The 20,229-nt window shown below is 36.2% G+C and overlaps 1 protein-coding gene across 1 annotated transcript; it reads left to right on the forward strand.

Annotated features, from left to right (window-relative positions):
- Positions 1-589: 589 nt before the first annotated feature.
- smyd2a (SET and MYND domain containing 2a) lies at positions 590-19,612 on the forward strand. The gene is made up of 12 exons (XM_065288411.2): positions 590-945; positions 1,753-1,816; positions 5,989-6,099; positions 9,723-9,783; positions 11,223-11,347; positions 11,832-11,899; positions 13,806-13,908; positions 14,591-14,701; positions 16,308-16,431; positions 16,792-16,966; positions 17,059-17,167; positions 18,915-19,612. Exons 1-12 carry the CDS (start codon positions 773-775, stop codon positions 18,996-18,998), a joined length of 1,308 nt encoding a protein of 435 aa, XP_065144483.2. The 5' UTR covers positions 590-772; the 3' UTR covers positions 18,999-19,612.
- Positions 19,613-20,229: the final 617 nt, after the last annotated feature.

The following is a 20,229-nucleotide window of genomic DNA, read 5'->3' on the forward strand; positions in this document are numbered from 1 at the left end:
ACACTAGATAAACGTTGGGATAAAATAAACCAACAGAACATATAAACCTGAATTAACTGAAGTTAAACAAACATCTTAAAGATAATAATATATGTGAAATAAAAAAATAACTGTCACAAACTGTAACAGGAAGTGTTTCTGGACCAGTGTTGTTTACATCATTGGAACTGGTCTATATAATCATTTAGTACATACAATATAAAAAATGTTGTGTTGTTTTAACTTATAGTTGGGACAAACCCAACATATAAATATTTATTACTCAACATAGGTTTTTTTATAATAAAAACGGTTGTGTTTTTCCGAAATTTATTAAACTTAACTATGAGTTGAAACAACCCAGCATTTTTAGAGTATAATATTTAATAATTAATTTTCCAGTTTTTGTCATTTTTTTCGTGTAATGCTGCTTTGAAGCAATGTAAAATTATAATAAATCTCTATATAAATAAATGTGATATTCTCTATTTTATTACTTTCGCACGATGACCAGAAGATGGTGCCACGAGGCTTCACAATGCTATTTCGCTCAATAGTGAGTCAAGATGAACCAAAGGGCTTTAGGACCGCTTGGATACTATTGCCGTAACCCGTCTGTGTTCTGGTGTTGCTAGTTGTTGAGAGTCTTTCTGCTGAACATGTGGTGTGGTGGTGGCGTCACTATACTCACCGCAGTCACTGAAAAAATCAAGTGAGACGGACGTATCGCTTACAGGCAGCGTTAAAGTCAGAGGTCGCGTTCTGACGAGCTCGAGGAAGTGGAGCACGTGCGATGAAAACCGAAGGGATTGAGGGTACCGAAAGGTTTTTGAGCCCCGGTAAGGGCCGGGGACTCAGAGCCACAAAGCATTTTAAAGTTGGAGATCTAGTGTTCGCTTGTCCGGCGTATACGTACGTGCTGACGGTGAACGAGAGAGGCGCACACTGCGAATTCTGCTTTACCAGGTCAGGAGCACTCCATATAAGTAGATAGGTGTGCTCGAGTTATGTCGCGCTGCGCAGACAGTTCGATGTATGATGTTAAAATTCCGCGAGAGCTTAGCTTTGGCTTCGCTCTCGCGGTTCTTTGATGTCATACGCCGATCGTTCCGCGCAGCGCTGATTGAAGTCGAATACACATTCTATTTCTCAGCTCACCACTTTTGTATTCTGTTTTGTTTTTTAGTTGTGTGCATATATGTTTATTTGAGAAATGGATACAAACACGGTTTCCGATTTATTTCGACATAATGAAATCAATAAATGTTCACTTGTTTTACAGTTACATACTCCGTCTGCATCCTGTTAAAAAGACTTGCTAAACAAGTCAGGTCGATCTGCATTCTCTGGTGTTAATTAAAATGTCTGACAGCTGCATTCTGTAACCGTGTTGTACATGCGTGATTTTAAATGCTGCTGGGTCACGCACTCTGAAAGTTGACCCATTTTGTGTAGTGATCCAGGTCTCAAGTGTTGCAGTATGTACTTTGCAGTCAGTGCTTTCCATGAATGCTAGTTAAAATCATGTTTTCCAGGGAGTTAAATAGTTTATTGAAGACTGTGATGTGATCCAAACTAGATACTAGTCTTCTTCATAGTAAGGGTCTCAACAACATATAAATTATTATTTTTTTAAGTGTGAGCGATGTATACAAAGGCACCCTATATCTTTTTGATAGTACTGAATAATATTTACGAAGAATTTCTAAAGGTGATCGGCATATGAGGATCATCTAATAAATATAACTGTTTGGTTTGTCATTTCTTTTACAGGAAAGAAGGGCTGTCAAAGTGTGGAAAATGTAAACAGGCCTACTACTGCAATGTAGAGTGTCAGGTAAGCCTTTGTTTGTACTATCGTCATATTCTCTATGTGTAGGTCTGCTGCCTTTATGGCCTCAGTGAGGTTACCTATAAACAACTGGTGCCATTAGGTGTTCAATAAAGGTTATTTTTTCTCTGTCAGCATACAGTATAGCAAGAAAGCTTTATTCTCTAAGCTTAGTACTTACACAATGGAGTACTCTAAATTCAAGAAAAGTCCCAGTGGAGCAACTCGAGTTAAGTGCTTTTCTTCTGTACGGTTATGGGCCAAAGTAGCGCGGTCTCACAACTCCATAGTTAATGGACATCCTCTACCTGGAATCAAACCTGCAACCTTTGTGTTAGCTCCCCAGAACATTAACCACTGGGGTTCATATCCGAAACCTATATTAATACATTATGTTATTGCATGTGTTTATTTTTAAGTAGAACAAATTGTGCATTTGACTTGGACTGGCCCTAGATGTGTATGCAACATAAAAACATTTGTCTAAAATAAATAATTTGCAATGCTCCAAACATATGTTTGTGACAAGTACAGCATAGTTGTCCTATTTATGAGAGGTGTTCTGTAGAGGCCACAGCAAGATCTACAGCCTTGTAATTGATCTTTTGTGCGGAGTGCAGTTGAAAATTCAGCCCTGAAAATAAAGTCATCAATAATCTATTTGCACTCTACCACAAGGCCTTTCTGGCACATCCCTGCTGTTTTTGTACATTGAACAAATTGTGGCTTTATAATCGACCAATCTATCATCATAAGGGTGTTTAGCTCCCCTTTGAGACTGGTCTGTTTGAACAAAGTTGTGTAGATACATCTAGATGTACAGTTTCCATCTGCTGTATAATATGCTATAAGAAGCTCTGATTTGTTTCTACAATTTGTCTGGTTATAGATGTATGTTTCCCATTCATTTTTCAATAAAGAGATTAAAAGGATAGTTCGGCCAAAAACGATATTAAACCCATGATTTACTCACCCCCAAGCTGTCCGAGTTGCATATGTCCATCGTTTTTCAGACAAACACATTTTCGGATATTTTAGAAAATATTTTAGATCTTTCTGTTGATTAAATGTAAAGTTACGGGGTCCAGCCATAGTCCACGACCTTCAAGTCCAAAAAAAGTGCGTCCGTCCTTCACAAATTAAATCCAAACGGCTCCAGGATGATAAACAAAGGTCTTCTGAGGGTAATCCGTGCGGTGTTGTTGTAGAAATATCCATATTTAACATTTTATTAACGTAATTAATTACCTTCCGGTAGCGCCGCCATCTTAGTCTCATCCGCATTCAGGATGAGCGCTTACGCAGCGTACAGAGGTTTCTCTGCTGCTGCTCTGTCCCCCCGCCCTCCGAATTTGTCATACGTCACTAAGAAAAGTGCGTACACTACGCTAATACTCTCTCCTGAGTCTAAGATGGCGGCACTACCGGAAGGTAGTCAATTACGTTAATAAAATTTTAAATATGGATATTTCTACAACAACATCGCATGGATTACCCTCAGAAGACCTTTGTTTATCATCCTGGAGCCGTTTGGATTTAATTTGTGAAGGATATACGCACTTTTTTTGGACTTGAAGGTCGTGGACTATGGCTGGACCCCATAACTGTACATTTAATCAACAGAAAGATCTAAAATATTTTCTAAAATATCCGAAAATGTGTTTGTCTGAAAAACGATGGACATATGCAACTTGGACAGCTTGGGGGTGAGTAAATCATGGGTTTAATATCGTTTTTGGCCGAACTATCCCTTTAAAGCCATAAACCAAACCAACCAGGTTATGTTCAAATAAGAGTCTCATCTCAGTCATATTCTTTTATGAGTGAGTTAACCTTCGACCCCATTAATCTTTGCAAATTAAATGATTGAATAAATTAATTGATTTATTAAGTTGATGTATAGAAAAATGTATAAAAAAACTGATGGAAAAAACATAGGTTGTAGTGGTCATCTGATATAATATGGGCTTTTTAATGGCTTATGCCAGTACCAATTTTAAGAAAGCAATGTTGGTCGATATATAACAAATGTCGGTAAATTATAGAAAATACACAGAGAATGTATCCGGGATTTGTCCCGGATTTATTCACACTGCCAGCGATTTTTCTGAATCTGTGACACATAACTCGTCATGAATGTTGATCTTAAAATCCCTGTGTCAAAGAGCTGAACCATAACTTTGTGTTCCGACGACACGTGCGTCCTCACTCACTACGACATTTTTTCTGCCGCTTGTTCACACAGGATGTGTTTTGTAAATGTAACAGCAGTATTACTAGGTCCTCTTTACAGGAGCGATCCCATAACATTTACAGGACATCCCCAGAACATTTTCTAGGACCAAAGTTTTATGTGGATGGGGTATAAGTAAACATTTACACTCTTTTTAAGTTGTGTAATGAGCGTAACATGTAAGACGTGTAGAATCCAAATGAAAAAATTTATTATAAACACTAGGGATGCGTGATAATTTGCATGCGATTGTCATTGCGCATCTCGTCAGTGAATTCGGTTTCGTGATTAGTAGTAAATCGCCATTACCTGCTTTCAGATGGAGCAGCATTTACTACACAAAACCGTTGTTCATTGACAATCAGGGCAATTTCGCATTAATTATTGCGTACGTATCGCCTGCGATTTGCATGCGATATGGCCCAGCTTGTCAGTAAACTACGGTTTTGTGTAGTAAATGCTGCTCCATCTGAATAGCAGGTGATTGCGATTTAATACTAATCAAGAACCGGCTGTACTGACGAGATGCGCATGATATTGCATGCAAATTATCGCGCATCCCTAACAAACACCAATGCAAACAATCCAAATCAGCAGGCAATAGAACATAGGCGAAGGGCAGGCAGATACGTCCAATAAACTTAACACCTGTCAAAAATGAAAGCAAAAACGTAATCCAATAAACCAGTAATTTTAAGAAACAGGAACAATGTGAACGCAATGTGAATGTAGGTTGGGTCCGAAATTTCTAAAATGCTGCCTTCGAACACAGCATTCGAAGGCATCAAGGCACGTCCGAATCCAATGTTTCGTTTACTTTTTGTATCCTGAGATACCTTCATGTCCCACAATTCTGTACGTGTGATGGGAATGTGATTGGTCCACCCTGGTCGAGTTCGAAAAAATTAAATGGGGGTCCAAGAAACCAGCAGAAGCACAAATTTAGTGTAAAGAAGGTTATATTTTCACATTTTACACTTTTTGATTGCATTGTTAGCGAGTAATTAGTATTGTAGTTTTCAAATATGGGATTAGTTATCACAAAGGCACTCTCTGCTTATATTTGAAACAAAATTCTGTTATGCTGCCTATTAAGCCTGTCCGAATGTTTACAAGTATATAGGGAGACAGACATCACTACTGTATTTGCAATGCTTCAGTGCGTCCCACATTTCCATGGTAGCGTGACTTCTCTGATTGGTCGACTACTCCTTTAGGGTTGTGTGGGGTAATGTTGTTTTCAATCAGCCTTTCATCTATTAAACAACTTTAATTAATTTGATTTCTACATAAGCTTTACTTAATCTTAGAGCTCATATTAGGTCAGTATTAAAATAATGTAAGTACATAATTGTTAGTCCTGTGGAGAAATGTGATGAATACTTGTATAACTAGGCTATATAAGCAGAAATAAATCATTAAATAAATAGCTATTTAATTATAGCACTGTATTATCTGTTAATGGCATATCAAACAGTGACGTTGTTTTGATAGTGACACAGTTTTTACTTTAGGTCTATGTAGTCTGTTTATTTTAAGGGACTTGGGTGTTGCTCGATTCCTAAATTGAGCCGGAAGGCGGACCGGTCTCACTGTTGCTATGACAATCCATCTCAAACGCATTAAGGTTCAGGTTCTGTTGGCGCCAGAATGCAGGATTTGGTTTATTGGTTTTCCAGTAGCCTGTGAGACAGCCTAAAACTAAAAAAAGAATCCAGAGAATTCATCTCTCAGGAATTCTCGTATTTGTCTAACGGGTCCATTCAATTCAAAAGCATGACTCATCAAAACATAGTATGCCAATCCATGCTCGCATATCAGTAAATAGTGTTTGTTTGTTGAAGTGTGTCATAATAGTTCAATGAAATATGCAAATATGTGATGTTTTTCATCATAAGTCAGACGTGTTTGTATCAGTGTGAAATAAGCTTTGTACTTCCCTCAGAAAGGTGACTGGCCCATGCACAAGTTGGAGTGCTCGGCCATGTGCACACACGGTGAGAACTGGTGTCCATCAGAGACGGTGCGACTGGTTGCCAGAATCATTCTGAAAAGGGTAAGGGTTTGTTGCATGCTTTTATATTATGTGTCAAAATGATAACAGTTCATTGAGATTCTTCTTGAGTTATTCTGCTTACTAGGACTTGAAAGGATTTTTGGCTTTAGCTCTCCAGCTGTTTTGCTGTCATAATGTCTATAGCTAGAGTCAATTTACTTACAAGTACTTTAGTTCATAAAGGCAGAGAGGTTTAGTGCAGCTACATTCCTCACTCGAGTGTTCAATGCAATGCAAGAGCTTCACTTCCAGTTAGAATCACTTGAATGTCCTCAGATCCAGCCGACCTACATGAAAAATGAATAATTTTTCTCTTAATGCCAACATGTGTGTTGCAGCTGTTACCCAGAAGAAAGTCTGTTCAACAGAAAATAAAATTGATTTTATTTTATGAAGGTTAGAAGAAAGGATGCTTGTTTGTGTGTGCACACTGAAAGCAAATATTTTTTTTTGCACGAGTAGATAACATTTAAAGTCAATGCAAAGGCGCAAATAAATTTACATTTGCTCCAATTGGATGACGCAGTGGCCTCAATCGCGTTCTCTGCAAGTTAAATTTTGACTCGAGGGGGAAATTGGCACAACACTTTGTCGTGCTAGTCAATCAGCGAAGAGCTTATTCACACGTTCGGTTGTATTAAAAAAGCATGTTTTTCGTGCCACTTGTGCAAATGAAAACAAAGGAATCCCGCAAGTATAAATTTGTTTGCACAGGTAGATTACATAGAAAGTCAATGCAATTTGCTCCAATTGGACGACGAGATTGACATGAACTACAATATTTGTTTCATCGTGTCCTCTGCGTCACCGGTAAAATTTCAAATCGAGGAGAAAATTCCCATCACGCTTTGTCGTGCAAGTTTATTGGCTTTAGTTATTGGCTTCATATTTAGTTGTATCAGAAAAGCATTGTTTTTATTCACACAAGTGACGCAAAAAAACAAGTAATCACGTGAGTAATCTATAATAATTTTTTTTGCATGAGAAGATTAATTACAAAGTCAATACAAAGACTCAAATAGATGCAAATTTGCTCCAATTGGACGACTCAATCACATTCAATCACCTCAATCGCATTCTCTGCAAGGTACATTTTGACTTGAGGGAGAAATTTGCATAACGCTTTGTTGTGCTAGTCAATCAGGAAAGCTTATTCACAGTTTCAGTTGTAGCAGAAAAGCATGCTTTTCGTGTCACTTGTGCGAATAAAAACAAAGTAATCCCACGCGTAATCTACAATATATTTTTTCGCATCAGTAGATTAAATACAAAGTCAATGCAAAGACTCAAATAAATTCAAATTTGATCCAATTGGACAACGCGATTGCCATGAACATGCAATATTTGCGTCCTCTGCGTCAACTGTAAAATTTCAATTTCAGGAGAAAATTTGCTTTACGCTTTGTCATGCAAGTCAATTGGCGAAGGCTTATTCACAGATTCAGTTGTATCAGAAAAGCATGGTTTTCATTCACACAAGTGACGCAAAAAACAAGTAGTCCCACCCGTAATCTAGAATACATTTTTTGCATGATGGTTACATAAAGTCAATTAACGCAAATTTGTTCCAATTGGACAACGCGATTGCCATGAACACGCAATATTTGCGTCCTCTGCTTCAACTGTAAAATTTCAATTTGAGGAGAAAATTTGCTTTACGCTTTGTCATGCAAGTCAATTGGCGAAGGCTTATTCACAGATTCAGTTGTATCAGAAAATCGCTGTTTTCATTCACATAAGTGATGCAAAATACAAGTAGTCCCAGGAGTAATCTAGAATATTTTTTTGCATGAGTAGATTAAATACAAAGTCAATGCAAAGATGCACATAGATACAAATTTGCTTCAATTGGAAGACGCAGTCATGTTCACGTTCAATCACCTCAATTGCGTTCTCTGCAAGTTAAATTTTGATTTGAGGGAGAAATTTGCATAACGCTTTGTGTTGCTAGTCAATCAGCGAAGAGCTTATTCAAACGTTCGATTGTAGCAGAAAAGCAGGTTTTTCACGTCACTTGTGCGAATTAAAACAAAGTAATCCCACGCGTAATCTAGAATCTTTCTTTGCATGAGTAGATTACATATGAAGTCAATGCAAAGACTCAAATAAATGCTCATTTGCTCCAATTGGACAACGCAATTTCCATGATCCCGCAATATTTACGTCTTCTGCGTCACCTGTAAAATTTCAATTTGAGGAGAAAATTGAACACGCAATATTCGCTTTAATTTCAGTTAGAGGGTTTGTTGTGCTAGTCATTCAGCAAAGAGCTTATTGACATGCTTGGTTGTATCTGAAAAGTATTGTTTTCATTTGCACAAGATAATGTCATTTATGATTACATTATCTGGGAAATGTCTGTTTTTATTTATTTAAGGAGAAACATTTTAAATAAGCTTGATACAAAATGTACCTTAGACCTCCGTTTTCTCTCCTGTGTATGAAAGAATGAAAGAGAGTTTCCTCTGATGGGGTCTAAAGGAATTTTGATCTTTTCTACTGCACCTGTTACTCTGCACAGATGACTAACAGGTGTAAAAACAGATGGGAAGTTTCCCTTATATGGATACTCTCATAGAAAAGTTACGTATGGTAAAATTCAGGCCTAGACAAAGACTTGGTCAGGACAAACAAATGCTTTATTAAAAACAAAACTCATGATTTAGATTCAGATCTAAGTTCAGGTTTAAATGCAGGATTTGCAGTGCTGCTTTGGCACATATGGTGCCTCCATGTGTTTCTCATGGATGTCTTTTTCCCCCCGAATGCGTGAGTCGCAGTGGCTCTATCTGTGACTCACTCAGCCAACACATGGAGCTTTGTGTCACACAGCGAGCACTGTGAGACAGTTGGCCAGAAAACTGCTACATCTCATAAAACAATGAAGCAAGGTTTCTCTGAATGTATCTTATATTCTGTGCATTTTATTGTGTGCTTGACCGTTTGTCATGTCAGGTTTAATTTTATGTGAATCTTTTAAAGGGACAGTTCCCCAAAAAATAAACAAAAGTTTGGTGTTTTTTGGGTATTGTTGAGGGCAAAAATCCTTGATCTTGCGGCACGTTTTCTTAAAAAATGCGATGGAATATGCGGAATATTTATGCAATTTTATGTAATGAAATTGCACGAACTTGCCAAAATTGCGTGAACTTGCAAAAAGCAAGTTTGCAGCTTTTCAGTGATGTTTATGTCGCGTAATTACATCCCTTTCTAACTTTCCCATGACAGGGGACATGGCTGCGCATGTCTGACGTAAATGCAAAATGTTTCAACTTTCTGCTAAGACATATATGACTTTTTGCTACGAAAATGCGGGGATTATGAAATCATGCAAGCCCCGCATATTTTGCGAGCAGAAATCATCAATGTATGCGGTGAAAGTTCGGCGTATTTAAAAAATGCGGCCCCCGCATAAATATGCAGAATTTGCTCATTATGCATTGAATCATGCAATCGCATAATCGCGTTTTTCTGGAGGGACTTATTTACTTGCAATGTGTTGTTCCTGCATGCTGTAGATTTAGGCTTGTTGCAAGAATTGTAATTTATTGCCATATTCGTAATTTTATGTGAAATATATCACTTTTAACGTTATTTTTTTGTGTTGTTGTTTTGTTTTACAGAAGTTCCAGACAGAAAGGACTCCATCGGAAAGAGTTTTGACTCTTACAGAATTAGAAGCACGTAAGTCCATTTGCATGCTGATAAACCAATGCAATGTTTTGTTTTTTTTTTTCATTTTTATAGTTAAAAAGGCTACATTTATTTTGCTTAAAGGGATATGAAATTTACTCACCCCCAGGTTGTTCCGAACCTATAAAAATTTATTTTTTTCTGCTGAACATAAATGAAGATATTTGTAATCAAACAGGAGCACCATTGACTTTCATAGTATTATAATAAAATATAATCAAAAACAGTTTGGTTACAAACATTGCTCAAAATTTTTTTCTATTTTATTCAACAGAACAAAGAAATGTATACAGGTTTGTAACAACTTGAAGGTGAAAACTGTCCCTTTAAAAAATGGGTTGTATATTTTTAGATTCAACAGTAGTAAAAGTCAGTTTGTTTCTCCACCTGTTTAATGGCCCTTACCAGCTGCCCTGTTAGTTGTCTTGGATACATGACGCCTAAAGCTAGAGCTGAATCTCTTTGGCTTGTGTATTACTTGACTTGTAACTGCCAGAACAAGGAGAAGATCAGATACAAAGATGTTTTAAAGTCCTACTGTGGGGAAAATCAGGTTTTTATTGTTGTTTAATTTTATATATCTATGGGGCTGTTTACACCTGGTGTAAAGATGCGTTTTGGTCGATCAGATCACATGTGGTCACGAGAGAGACACATTCCGTATACACCTGGTATTTAAATTTTTCTCTTTTGTCCACTTTCAACCACTTCTGTCCTGATTTTTTGAGGGGGTGGTCTGTGGAGACTATATGGGCGAGTCCCTCTGCTTTCGTTAAAAAAGGAGCTGGAGAAATGACGGGTTTAAATTGAACTAATATTTGATCAGAGTCCACTGCTTGTGTTGTAAGTAAACATGCTTCACAGTGTTTGTACATGTATAAGAGCTTTCTTTGATATTTCAGAGCAATTGTTGAAATAAGCTCGCACAACTTTCACATGCTTGCAAAAATGAAACTAATCAAAGAGGCGGAGAGCAGCCGCTTTGGTTTTATCACTAAAAGCCTAAAGATAGTGGTGTACACCGTTTTTACGCTAGAAGTCAGAAATGAGGTAAAACATTGTGCTCGTTATATCACATGAGATAAATGGGCGGAAAGTAGGCAGTGTTTTGTGGCTATTCGAACACATTTGACCACATGCGCGTTTACACCACAAAAGCAATCTGGTCGAAAGTGTTTTCGAATACCTCTGAATGCGGTCGAAAGTGGGCGAGCTTAAAAAGTTTTACACCTCGTTTACACCTGTATTTAGTGTCGTCCACTTGTGATCCGATCGACATAAACAGCCCCTAAGCCAGTGTTTTTCAAAAAAAAGTTGCCAGCCAGTGTCAGCATTTTTTATGATTTTCACAAAAGTTGAATGCCTTATATATACTATAAAACTTCTGTTAAAGATAAATTGCTAATGGCCTGTTTTGTATGTGTTGTCAGATCTGGACAAGCTAGACGATGAGAAGAATGAGATGAACGACACGGACATCGCTGCGTTACACCACTTTTACTCGCGTCACCTTGATTTCCCTGATAATGCAGAACTTACAGAGCTCTTTGCTCAGGTACGGTCATTTGTTTTTACTGCAATTGTCATTCACATGAAGGTTCACTATATTCAGCATTCTGTTTCTCACTCTTTGCCTGATGTTTCATTATAACCATTTGATCATAAGTTGCTGAGAGTGAGGTGCACTCAAAAAAATGCTGGATTATTGTCAAAAATAAAAAATTTCTGGGGTTAATTTAACCTCACAGCTGGGTTGTCCCGTTTTTGTGCAACATTGGGTTGAAAATAGCAAAGCTGTAAAAGTCTCTCTCTCGCTCAATCTCTTTTTGATGGTGAGTTTCACTCATTGCTTGGGTTGGATTTGTTACTGTTCTGTTTTCACCAGTCATGAAACTCTTGGGGAATCAACCACATGATTGAATGAATTATTAAATTAGAGATCTATTTGACTGAACTGCACGTTCTCTAAATGAATCAAATCCGGTTTTGATTTTTGCTGTGTAATATGTTTAACTGATTCCTCCCTTTCTACATAACAGGTGAACTGTAATGGCTTCACCATTGAAGATGAGGAGCTATCTCATCTGGGTTCTGCTGTATTTCCAGAGTGAGCTTCGTACAACTTGATACTACGACACCAGAATAAATAAACATAGATTTAAAGGAATAGTCTACTCATTTTCAATATTAAAATATGTTATTACCTTAACTAAGAACTGTTGAATCATCCCTCTATCATCTGTGTGTGTGCACGTAAGCGCTGGAGCGCGCTGCGATGCTACGATAGCATTTAGCTTAGCCCCATTCATTCAATGGTACCATTTAGAGATAAAGTTAGAAGTGACCAAACACATCAACGTTTTTCCTATTTAAGACGAGTAGTTATACGAGCAAGTTTGGTGGTACAAAATAAAACATAGCGCTTTTCTAAGCGGATTTAAAAGAGTAACTATATTTTATGGCGTAATAGCACTTTTGGGAGTACTTCGACTTGGCGCAGTAACACCCTCCCTCTCCCATTATGAGAGTGAGAAGGGGAGCGGACTTTTCAGGCGAGTCGAAGTACTCCCAAAAGTGCTATTACGCCATAAAATATAGTTCCTCTTTTAAATCCGCTTAGAAAAGCACTACGTTTTATTTTGTACCACCAAACTTGCTCGTATAACTACTCGTCTTAAATAGGAAAAACGTTGATGTGTTTGGTCACTTCTAACTTTATCTCTAAATGGTACCATTGAATGAATGGGGCTAAGCTAAATGCTATCGTAGCGTCGCAGCGCGCTCCATCGCTTACATGCACACACACAGATGATAGAGGGATGATTCAACAGTTCTTAGTTAAGGTAATAACATATTTTAATATTGAAAATGAGTAGACTATTCCTTTAATAATGAATACATTTACAGTGTAGTCTAAAAGTCCAAGAACGCTAGTAAAAAAATCCTGTATTTTTCTGCTGATCCATCCATGTTATTATCTTAGCATGATTTCAAACCTCTGGGGTTCAAAGCAAGCAAGGAAAAATAACATGGTCAATATAGTAATGTTCTTACATTTGACTAAATTCCATAGTGTTGAATCGTAAAGATGTCTTATTTATTTAACTTTAATGTGTTGGTTTGTTTAAAATGTATTAATGGTACAGTTCACCCAAACAAATGAAAATTACTCATCTTGTTCTTAACCAATACAAGTTTCTTTATTCTGTTTAACACACAAAAAGATATTTTGATAAATGATGGTAAGCACACAGTTGACTTCCATATATACTATGGAGGTCAATGGGTACTTTCAACTGTGTGGTTACCATAATTTATCAAAATATCTTTTGTGTTCAACAGAATCGAGAAACTTATACAGGTTTGAAACAATATGAAGCTGAGTAAATAGACAAAATTTTCATTTTTGGGTGAACTATGCCTTTAAAGGGACACTCCACTTTTAAAAAAAAAAAAATAGGCTCATTTTCCATTTCCCCTAGAGTAAAATATTTGATTTTTACCATTTTGGAATACATTCAGCTGATCTCCAGGTCTGGCGGTAGCACTTTTAGCATAGCTTAGCATAATCCATTGAATCTGATTAGACCATTAGCATAGTGCTCAAAAATGACCAAAGAGTTTCGATATTTTTTCCTATTTAAAACTTGACCTTCTGTAGTTACATTGTGTACTAAGAGCGACGCTAAATTAAAAGTTGCGAAGAGCCAAGTTTTAAATAGGAAAAATATCGAGCTTATTTTTGTGCCTGATGCTAATGTTCTAATCAGATTCAATGGATTATGCTAAGCTATGTGGTACCGCCAAACCCAGAGATTGGCTGAATGGATTCCAAAACGGTAAAAATCAAATGTTTCACTGTAGGGGAGCTGGAAAATGAAAAAATATTTTTTTGTTAAAGTGGAGTGTACATGTATCTTAAATAAGATATTACTGTAAATCTTAGATTTGTAGTGGGGTCTAAAAGGTCCCTCTGTGTTTATACTCACGAAGTTTCTCTTTTCCTGTACTAGTGTTGCTCTGATGAATCACAGCTGTAGTCCGAATGTGATTGTGACGTATAAAGGTACAGTTGCTGAGGTGAGGGCTGTGCAGGAGATCAGCCCTGGAGAAGAGGTGAGATACGACAGCACATGTAAACATGTTCCCTGATGACTCATCCTCCACTATGAGTCATTTTAAAGGAGCAGTTCTGCTTTCACATTGTTCTTATGTAGATAGAGATAAAATAGATATTGCTACAGTTTTGGAGCTTACACTATTTGTCATTGTCACATTCAAGAAGTGTTTGCTCTAGTTATATTATTTTTTTAATTATGCTATAAATAGCATTAGGAATACATGACATGAAATGTTATAAACCATTTTCTTACATAACAGTATGTAAATATCTAATTACTCATGTTATTACTGTGCATTACAATATTGTGTTTCTTGCAATAATGCAATCCACAATACGATAATAATAATAAATCCATTTTATTTTTATTGCGCCTTTCTTACACTCAAGGTGCTCCAACAATAAAACAACAACAACAGTAAAACTAAACAACATTACCCCCAAAATAACAGCACAATAATCAATTGCAACAATAGCTTTACAATTATAAGTTAAAAGCTTCACTAAAAAGATTTGTTTTGAGTAATTTCTTAAAACAATGAAAAGATGGAGCATTCATAGTAGGAAAAGGCAAAGAATTCCACAAGATGATAATAATACATTTGAAATAGAACAATTATTATAAGTAATACAATTGAATTTAATAATACAATTAATGCAATTGTTTCTTTTAAATAGATTTTCAACAGTTATATCGACCTCCTGTATCCAACAGAGGATAGAATTGAAAGGTTGAAAGATTCTTATTTCTTTACATGTGACTGTAAAGAATGCACCTCTAAATCAAAGGTAAGTCTGGTTTTAACTGTAATAAATGACTTTTATGTACTATTGAACTTTTTGATATATTTATTTATTAGTATAATCTATTCATTTTATATAGTGTGTGTGCGCGCGCGTGTGTGTGTGCACGCGTGTGTGACCCTGGACCACAAAACCAGTCATAAGGGTAAATTGTTTAAAATTAATATTTATGCATAATTTGAAGGCAAAATAAATAAATAAGATTTCGATTGATGTATGCTTTGTGTCTTGTTCAAGATAGAACTCTGGAATCTGAGGGCAGCAACACATATTATTAATGATAAATAGATTTTTATGTACAGTAGGAAATTTACAAAATATCTTAATGGAACATGATCTTTACATAATATCCTATCTTTCGATAATTTCAATAATTCTGATCCATATAATGTATTGTTGGCTATTTCTATAAATATACCCTGGCAACTTTTTTTGGTCCAGGGTCACATATGTGCAAATAAACACAGCTCATTAGATGAGGAAATCTTTTTCTGTGTCATGCTTGTTGCTCAGAGCTACAACAGATTTGCTCATCAGGGTGTATATATGAAGAGTTGGTTCCAAAACGCAAAAAATCCATTTTGACTAATTTCTGTAAAAACTTTTTTTCTATACCAAGAAAGTGACAAGATGAAAACCATTATTTTCTGTTACAAACTTTCACATTGCATATTTAGGTTATAATAACGTTAAAAATTCAAAGATTTATTATAAAATATAAGTTTTTTTATTAATGCTATAAATCTATTGAATCAATATATAAATGTGCATTCATCTTTGCCATGTTTTATTCATTTAGTTGACTAGTGGTATACACTGATTAAAAATCAAAACATTAATGGCATTAATCAAAACACTTACTTTGTCATATTAAGAACACTGTCATTGCTGCTGTCATCCTTGGGACATCGTCGCTGAACTTTTTTGACAGCAATTAGCTGTAACATTTTTTGGTCTTGCTCGATTTTTGTTAACTTTGAATAAAATAATGGAAAGATTTTCCATAAGATCCCCTGGGGTCAATGTGTTAGCATGACAGAAACTTCATGCTGTTGTGTGAGAACAAACAACAACCGGCATTTTTCCTTCGCCCGAGTGCCCTACGTTTCTTCCCCACCACAGAAACCCACCACAGGTTTATCAATGCCATCAAAAGTATTATTTTGTTTTTGTTTGTTTGTTGATCACGAAGTACAAAGTAGATGTGGAAAACTTGGAATCCGTGTGTTGGATTCCATTACAGTTTTTCAATGCGTGGAATGGTGATTTGTTGAGCGGATTTATTGCATTCTGCAGAGAAGGAGGACTGGCGTTTATCTCGTTTTGGGAAAAGGGAGAAAATATGACAGAAAAACACGGCAGATATTGGGTTTTTACCTAAAATTTAGATACAATACTGATTTTGGTGCTAAATTTTAAAAAATTGCGTTAATCGCATTTTGGAACCAAACTAGGAACGTATTTTTTAGGATGAAAAATATTGAACACTCAAGCCTAAACGTAAATCTGATTACTTAAATTATGTAATAAATGAACAGTATTAATCAGTTTAAAGTTGGTCAATGTGAAATAACACTCTCTTGGTTTTTAGGACAAGGCCAAAATGGAGATCCGTCAAAAGCTCAGCTCACCTCCAGAGGCCAATGAAATCAGACAGATGGTGGGGTACGCCAGAAATGTCATCGAGGAGTTCAGGAGAGCCAAGCACTATAAAAATATCCTTCTCTTCGATAATCTGCTCTTAGTGTCTGTGCAAACATTTATACTTATAAAATATTGCCCAATAGTTTGAGTATGTGACAGCAATCCAGAGCAGTGGGTTATATTTAGTCTCCACCTGACTAAACCTGAGCCGTATTAAAATTTGGGGTGGATCGTTCATGTCACAACACATTTGCTAGTGTTTCTGAAATGTACAATTGCTTGCTTAGTCTGAAAGGAAGCAAGAACGTTCTGACACAAAATTTAATCATTAAACCAAAAAATCAAAGCTTATTTTGTCAATTATATTTTATGTTTATATTAAATTAAATTAATAAATGTGGTGCAGATTTTTTTCTTTGACTGCAATGTACCTCCCAGTGAACTGCTTGAGATCTGTGAGCTAAGTATGGATAAAATGGGATCAATATTTGCAGACACAAATGTGTATATGCTGCACATGATGTACCAGGCAATGGGCGTCTGTCTCTACATGCAGGACTGGGATGGAGCAATGAAGTATGGCGAGAAAATTGTCCAGCCCTACAGGTAATGCTGAAGTCTCTTTCAGTGCATTTTAAGTGTAATAACTCTAAACGAGTACACTTTATTAATAGCTTTAAATGTACATTTGTTTCTAGTGTGCACTATCCTCCTTATTCGCTGAATGTGGCTTCTATGTACCTGAAACTTGGAAGATTGTACCTAGGACTCGAGAAGAAGACGCAAGGAGTTAAAGCTTTAAAGAAGGTAGGGTGTTCAAAATCTTAATATTAGATTTAGACACTACAAACAGATAGACCTTAAAGGCAGGATAGGCAGGAATTATCTAAAAAAACGTTTTTACAAATTTGTTTAAACTGTCTTTATATACCAATACATAAGTAAAATGTAAGTACTCTGAAAAAGAGAGTATAAAAATCGAGTGTCTGTAAACCTCTCACCACTGTTTTAAACACAGGTAATTTTTCCATTCACTCCACCCCCTCCCTTCTGGGTTTCTTCTAAAGCCACGCCCCCAAAACACATGAACGCGCGACGCTGACCGGCTCTGCTGGGAGCGCGGTGCATGTAGTAACATCATGTCACAATCGCATGTAATAATACACCTAACTTTATCACTATGAATATAAACAGATAGGATGGCTTTTAGTACTCACTATTAAGCCAGTGTTTTGCATGGAAGAGTTTCCGTGATGAAAGCATTGTTGACTCTAATGAGGACTACACTCCGCAGACAATACCACTACCACATCGTCGCCTCGAGGAAAAGCCACGCAATATTTACTCTCGTTTGATTGCTTCGTTTATTCCTTTGATTGCCTTCACTGACTGGATATGCAGGTACTGTGTGAGTTCTGAATGCTCTTTCTCTGCCATACTTTTGCTCTTCCTAGAGTGCCTTGTGCACGTTCAAATCAATCGGGTGTGCGCATGTGTGGGACGATTACCATAGCAACAGGGGTGTGCCATGGTCGCGTGAGAGAGTGATAGTCGCGCAAGCCAATCATTTGTTTCGTCCCGAATGGAAAAATGAGCTGTGTTTAAAACAGTCGTGAGAGGTCTAAAGACACTCGAGTTTTATACTCTCTTTTTCAGAGTACTTACATTTTAATTATGTATTGGTATATAAAGACAGTTTAAACAAATTTGTAAAAAAGTTTTTTAGATAATTCCTGCCTATCCTGCCTTTAAAGGGACACTCCACTTTTGTTGAAAATGTGCTCATTTTCCAGCTTCCCTAGAGTTAAATGCTTGATTTTTACCATTTTGGCATCCATTCAGCCGATCTCCGGGTCTGGGGGTACCACTTTTAGCATAGCTTAGCATAATTCATTGACTCTGGTTAGACCATTAGCATAGCGCTCAAAAAATGACATGTTTAGATATTTTTCCTATTTAAAACTTGACTCTTCTGTAGTCACATTGTGTATTAAGACCGCCGTAAAATGAAAAGTTGTGATTTTCTAGGCCAATATATAGTACAAGATGTAACTACAGATGAGTCAGTTTTAAATCGGAAAAATATTGAAACTCTTTGGTCATTTTTGAGCGTGATGCTAATGGTCTAATCCGATTCAATGGATTATGCTAAGCTATGCTAAAAGTGGTATCGCCAGACCCGGAGATCGGCTGAATGGATTCCAAGACTGTAAAAATCTAATGTTTAACTCTAGGGAAGCTGGAAAATGAGCAAATATTCAAAAAAATGTGGAGTGTCCCTTTAAAATAAAACAATATAATACAATTTTCATGTATTTTAAGGTAATATTTATATAAAATGTGACATTTTCTTGTTTGTAGTGTCTATATCTAAAACATGATTTGGAAATAAAGCACCACCACTCATACACAATGTGGCTAGTTTAATTCATCTTTAAAACATGATGTTAGATTTTAGATTTTGATTTTGAGATTGTATTTTTAAAATAATAATATTTAAGTGTTTTCAGGCTTTATAATTGTGTTGTAACTAAACGTAATGAATTTATCACAGGCTCTTGCAGTCATGAACATTGCCCATGGAAAAGATCATCCATACATCACAGAGGTTGAAAAGGAAATAGAAGATCAGAAATAATGGGACAACAATGACAATGAAAATATGCATCAAACGCTGGCATGTCTTATACCTCTCCCTGGAATATTAAAACAAAAGTGATGTCAAAATTGTCTGTTGATCTGAGATGTCATTAAAACAAATTTTAGATTTGTAAATAGATGGCCCAGATATTTTGTTGTTTGTATTGTCTGCACTTTGGGAAAAATGTCCTTATCTGTTTTATTTTTGTGAAGAAGGGCTAAGATTTAAAAATCATATCATATATGCCAGGTTTTAACACAATTTTGCCCACTTATGTAGCAACAATATTGCTGTTTTGAAGAACTAATGAATGTAAATCATTTATAAATTCTCAATACAGTGACTCTATTTGATAGATTGTTGCGTGGTTATCATTTTGCATAGGTCAGAGTATATCATTGATACTGTTAAGATATTGGACTTCCAATCTTTTATTACATTACAGTCATAAAATTACATTTATAACTGCTATTTGTTTGTTAATGTTTATTGTTTGTTTGATATTGTGCAATTTTGACAGGTAGCATGGGCAAGAAAAAAGGAATGTATACTGCCACATGCTTGAAATTTAATGTGACAACACTATAAAGTAATAAAATCCTTAAGATGAACATTGTCTCGTATTTTCAATCCTGTCTTAGTGGAATTAAAAATGCTTCATTCTTATTACAACAATAACCCATTCATCAAGAATGTCATCACTGAATACATCCAAGTAATAATCTTCTATTGTTGTTAATAATCTTTCAACAAATCAGTGTTAGCTATCCATGGCAGTCACCATGGTGATGAAATCCATGTATGGCTCTCATTCCATCTGCCATGACCCAAAGCAGCACGTGTTTGGCAAGTCCTCACAGAAGCAGTATGTTGCCATTCATTTCCCAGCAGAACACGTATGCTTCCAAAAAAATAAAAATGGGGCAGAAATATTTATTCAAAAGAGCATAACAGCAAGCGATTCGAAATAAGTACATTAAGTGTGGAGCAAGATCAATATTTTTAATTATAAATTTCAGCCACAAAAATATTGAAGAGCAACACTAAGTTTTTTTTTAAACCAGTTCAAATATATAAGGTCTCAATGTTGTTGTTTTTTTCCTACAACTCGTTTTTCGTGCAATGTGGTAACCGAATTCGATCCGCACCCGTTTCAGAATCATGAGGAGAATATAATGGGTGGAGTTTAATTCGAATGCACACGAACATCCAATCAGAGTTCGCGTTG

The sequence above is a fragment of the Paramisgurnus dabryanus genome, chromosome 17 (genome assembly GCF_030506205.2).
Source record: "Paramisgurnus dabryanus chromosome 17, PD_genome_1.1, whole genome shotgun sequence".
NCBI classification, from domain to species: Eukaryota; Metazoa; Chordata; class Actinopteri; order Cypriniformes; family Cobitidae; genus Paramisgurnus; species Paramisgurnus dabryanus.